The following is a 5,255-nucleotide window of genomic DNA, read 5'->3' as shown; positions in this document are numbered from 1 at the left end:
AAGCTTGTAAGATTGTCTCATTTCCCGTGCTTGTGTTTTACTAGTAGGGCTTTGTTTGCTAAACCCAGTTAAATGTGTTAGATTCTTTATTACAGTGGTTTATTATCTGCCATACCTTTAATCTGACAGTAGTCCAGCTAAAGCACTTATAGTCCTCTCCTTCTCCTGCTCTCTCTTCCTTTGTGTTCCAAATGTTTAGTTGTTCCTCTGCCTCCTTTAGTGATAATGGTATATGTGAATCATGTAGTTTATCAGCTTCTGATTCTGCAGCTAAGGAAAATCTTATTTTACATTGCTGAGCGACCAACACCTCTTGTTTAGGCATTTCAGGTAAAGCCTTAACGTTGTCTCAAACCCACTTCCAGGTTTGCAAAACATTTTATTGTATTTGTGAAAATGGAAAAAAAAAAGGGGCAGTTTCGCTGCTTTTTTTTAATATCGAGACACATTCAGGGTTTTTCCTGCATAGAGAATCCTGCGTATTTGTTTACACTGCTTAAATGTAAGGATTTTTTAATTTTTATTAATTCAACTTTTGAGAAGAAGACGGCTACATTTACTGATAAAGGCAAATAAGCAATTTATTAATTATAAGCATTAAAAGGATATAAGGGTATTCTGTTTGTTGCAATATACAACTTTACTGCTGGATTAAAATTAAAATTCTAAAATTACACCATACAGCCATTTTATTGTCTTACAACTGTGTGTGTCCCGTGACTATTTTTGTCCAGTCACGATTGAGTGATCACATCTGCAAGTTAGACTAGTTTAATTAACCCAAGAGGATGATAAAGATGACTATGATGATGATTATGATGATAACAACAATAATAATAATAATAGTGATTAAATATAATAATAATTCTAAAATATTATATAATATTGATTTATTACCTTTTAATACTTTTTAAGACCCTGCAGGCATGCTGCGAATTAGGGGAGACTGGGGATGGTTTTAACACATCCAATGAGTAACAAGTTACAAATCACTAGATTTACTGTGCACATGCTCAGTTTAGTCCTTATTCCACATGGGAAAAAGTAGCACCCTGTGGCAGCAAAGGGTATGTTACTAACTATGGGGTGAATTGTAATGTTTTACTCATAGTGTCTGAAGCTAAATTATGCATTTTCTGTTTTTATCACATTTTGAATGCTCTGGTTTAAAAGAGTTCCCAGATACAGACAGAAATGTTAAAAATGTTACAACCACCCCAATTATTTTTAAAATAGATTAATCTACTGACTAATTTATTGATTATTATTTAGATATTGTTTTTACTACTCAATTAATGTAAAAAAATATTTATCCAAAATAAATGTCAAAATGTATTTGATTTGTAGTATCCAAGACTTGTGCATTTGACTCATAACAGTTCAAAATAGCACTGTAGCAGCAAGACAGAGGGTCAGTGACCTTCTACGGGGAGAGTAGTGATTGGTGGTTAAGTAGGGACTGAACCCTTCTATATATTTGACCTCTAACCCCTTGTTTTGTTACCTCAAAATAGTATGGGTACTACTAATACGGTACTAATACTAATACCTAAACATATCCTATATAAGCTATGTTTGATGAACAGAGAGACAGAGTGGCCATCGGGCTGGGTCTCTCTCCAAGCTGCTGCAGAGCTTGTAATTGATGCTGAACTCTTTGATGTAATAAACTTTTATGATCAAGAACAGTGTCAAGCAGGTTTCCTCTCAACACATCATCGCAACATTATTGTTCGGACACCACAGATTAAAAACGTAATATTTCATCTTGAAATAGAGACACATAAAGCAGATTAGAATAATGATATTGGTAGCATATCTTTAAAATTAGTGAAATTTCCATGTCACAGATGTGTTTTGATATTTATAATAACAGACTCTATTTGCCAGATGCCTGAAAAATACTGGACCTCAATTTTTATTTAAGTACTTGACTTAAAGCTTTACTGGAGTAGTGTGCATTAAGATAATCACTGGCAAATGTGTTTGCATCAGTGTGGGGCAAAGGAAAGAACTGAAATGATTTACTGCCTGCAACAACAGACTGTTACGTTAGTTTAAGCCATTTTCTTGCTCATACGTGGCTGTTAAAGTAAAAATATAAAATGTTTGCTTCTTTTGCACTGCTATACAGCACATATGCCACACATCCATGCAATCCTTACAGTGTTATTTCCACACATCGTTAATTTTGTGTTCTTTAGTTTCATAAATTATACTTGTTTTAAGTAAGTATATTGTGTAGACTCTCTCTTTGTCACATTCCCCTTGCCAGTTTGTGACAACTGGTTAGCAACTGGTCGGCATTAGCCGGCAAACTAACATTATCAAACCCAACACATTGTTTCACATGATTTGCATTAATGTTCGTTTACCAGTCCAACAGGATGAAAGCCCAGTCTGGTTTGGGTTTTATCATTTTCAGATGTTGACCCGTGTTTTTACCCGACATCGATCCAATTGTCATTTGGCCTGATGGGTTTCAGCACATAAAACATCCTTACATAGAGTCTGTGTTTGAGTCTGCGTTGTGATGGTCATTTTTTGGTGTTAGTGGACTCCATTTCGTTAGATGCCGTGTTGTTCCTGGGTGTACGGTTCAGAATCAGTAGGCGAGAGGATCCAGAGTGTCCGTGCAGAAAATCCGACCTGATTCCTTCACATAAGAAGCAGTGAGGTTTATATGAACAACAAGGGCTTCAACAATATTAAAAAAATTATAAAAGTGTCATTGTTGACGCGTCGTTCCAGATATGGTTGCATCCAGCCTTTATAGTTCTTTGCATTCTTAGTTTTGAGATCTCATGGATGATGCTGACTATGAGAATGATATTTTAGTTGTTTTAGCTAACGCCTTAAGTGCAATCGCAAATCAGTGAATTATTGGAGTAGCCTACCCTTTGATAGCGTTAATACTAGCATTTATTCTGAATATTAAACCTAATGGTAGCTAGTTAGTTTGTGTGTTGTAGTATATCAGTAATTAACTAGAAAGACAGTTAATTTGTTAGAAGGTTTAATTAGGGTTCCTAAATAGGCAATAGAAAGTGATTACTTGATGATTACATAAAAAAAATAGCCCCTTTGAGAAGTACTGAAAGCTGTGTGGTCACTTCTTTGACATTTCTCAACAGGTTGGAGAAATGGCTGGTGTCACTGAGGTTGCTGCTCTAGGTCGACCTTTCACCCTAGGAATGCTCTATGATGCTCGGAAAGATCAACTGATCCCAGGTAAGACTTGACATTCACAGTCTTGACATATTAAACAAATGTAAAAAAAGAGGCCACAGCGGAGAGAATCAATTTGTGTGACTACATTTTACTTCTTCAATGTGGATAGTTAAAATACTACTGTAATACAATATTTAACTATAGTGAAAGGTTTTTAAATCCTTCACCTTTAATCTGATGTCTACAGGTACATAGAGAAAGTTTTATTGTTGCTTGTTGCGCAAGCCTATAATTCCTTTAATAAATTTCAGAGAATGAATCAAGCATCAAATATGCTTAAAATAGAAGCTGTTTAGGGAATTGCTGGCAGGATAAAAAGCTGCAATGTGCAAAAATCTATGTTTATGTTAGAGATAATTTTTTTCTGTAGGGATGCACTAATTGATTGGCTGGGGACCAGAATAGGCCTTTTTTCATCTTAATGTTTGCGCATGCTGTCAATTATAGTTGACAGAGAATTGGAACCAAAATCAGAATCAGCAGGTCAGACAAGATCTGTAATTGGAACCAGCCAGAAAGATGCAATTGTTGCATCATTACTTGTGTGCAGGCCTGCCATTAGGAATTTTGGACAGGGGGACAACATTTTCCAAACTGGGCCCCTCATCGACACCCAGTCCAGCACCACCTCGACCAACCCACCCTTAGTTCTAATACAAACACAGGCAATTTCAAAAAAGCTCTTGGCCATTAGCCTTGTAGTGACACAGATGGAGTCCCTAACAATCATTGCCAAATTCAGTGTTCAAATTATGCACTAAACTGAAATACTGTGTGAGTAGGCTGTGTCAGCTAAATGATTATCATAATAATATAAACAGAGGTTTACCACATGTGTAGCTTATTATACTGTAACCATATTTACAGCTGTATCCTCTGACCTGTGATGTGCTGCTGACTAGTGTTTACTGTAGGTCAGTTTTCTTGAGGCTGTTACAGGTGAACTTGTGGGTGTTTTATTCATATAAAGGGAAACAAAATTCTGGTGGAGTTGATGATTCCAAATATGACAGAAGATAGATGCAGTAAAGCTCTCAGGCTCTGTGTTGCTTTTAGATATAGATATATTTTGTCCTGTAGTTTAACTTTTACAAGGTTGTTTATTTATCATTATACAACATAAGACTGCTGTATAATGAAACAAAAGTTTGTAGTCCCTTCATGCTGCACACATAGAACTTAACAAATGAATTTATTAATATTTGAATACACATTAAATGTGCATTAAAATATTTTATTATTTTATTCTTTGTCTTTGTTTGTAACCTCTATGACTGTGGCACCTTTACTCACCTCAATGATATTAAATTAATTTATTTTAATTCCAACTCCTGCACTTCAGCTCGTGTGTTTTAGCAGGTTTCTGCTCATGTTCAAAACATTCTGCACATTCTCTCCCACATAAGCCTGCTATGTTGCCGATTTGGCCCCTTCAGAACGTCTGCAGACACAGAACCGTTTGGGACTGTACTGCTGGATGAGAGGAGGAGGTGGATGAACTAAACTTAGCCTACTTGAAACACTTTTGATCAGGCAGAAGTATCAACACAAATCCACACAAATGTTCACTTCAGCACCTCAGATAAAGTGCAGCTCACAGTCCCAAACAGAGACAAAAATATTTCAGTTTATTATCGCGACTCACTCGCATCAGCTGGGAGGAGATTACTTTTGTTCACAATTGTTTGGACAGAGATTTGGCCATTGCCTCCCTATGATTTTATTCTTCTCTCTCTGTTTTGGCTGCTCTTTTCGCTTAAAGCGACTCGCTTTACATTTGCGGGCCCTGGACATGTGAATGGCCAAATGTTTCGACCGTACCATTTTCACAATAACAGCGGGGAGCGGGTTATCAGATGACAAGTTTAAAATATGTTTTAATGATAATATTAAATTTATTTATCATATAAACACATTAAAATGTTTTGTTATTTATCAAAGACAGTAAGTAAAGTATGTAACTTGATCCCATTTAAGGGTTGACCATAGACCTTTGCATGGCCCCCCCCCCCCCCCCCCCCCCC

General features: G+C 36.3%; 1 protein-coding gene across 1 annotated transcript in view; it reads left to right on the top strand.

Annotated features, from left to right (window-relative positions):
* Positions 1 to 3,143: 3,143 nt before the first annotated feature.
* LOC123964896 (cytolytic toxin-alpha-like) overlaps positions 3,144 to 5,255 on the top strand; it is a gene marked incomplete at its 3' end in the record, with an annotated part of 7,096 nt that continues 4,984 nt past the window's right edge. Inside the window, exon 1 of the mRNA XM_046041563.1 lies at positions 3,144 to 3,231. Coding sequence (XP_045897519.1) covers positions 3,144 to 3,231 — 88 coding nt within the window. The remainder of the gene's footprint in view (positions 3,232 to 5,255) is intronic.

Source organism: Micropterus dolomieu, unplaced genomic scaffold, assembly GCF_021292245.1.
Source record: "Micropterus dolomieu isolate WLL.071019.BEF.003 ecotype Adirondacks unplaced genomic scaffold, ASM2129224v1 contig_6092, whole genome shotgun sequence".
In the NCBI taxonomy this organism is placed as follows: domain Eukaryota; kingdom Metazoa; phylum Chordata; class Actinopteri; order Centrarchiformes; family Centrarchidae; genus Micropterus; species Micropterus dolomieu.
Note: the sequence above shows the minus strand (reverse complement) of the source record. Positions and strands in the feature narration are given on the sequence as shown.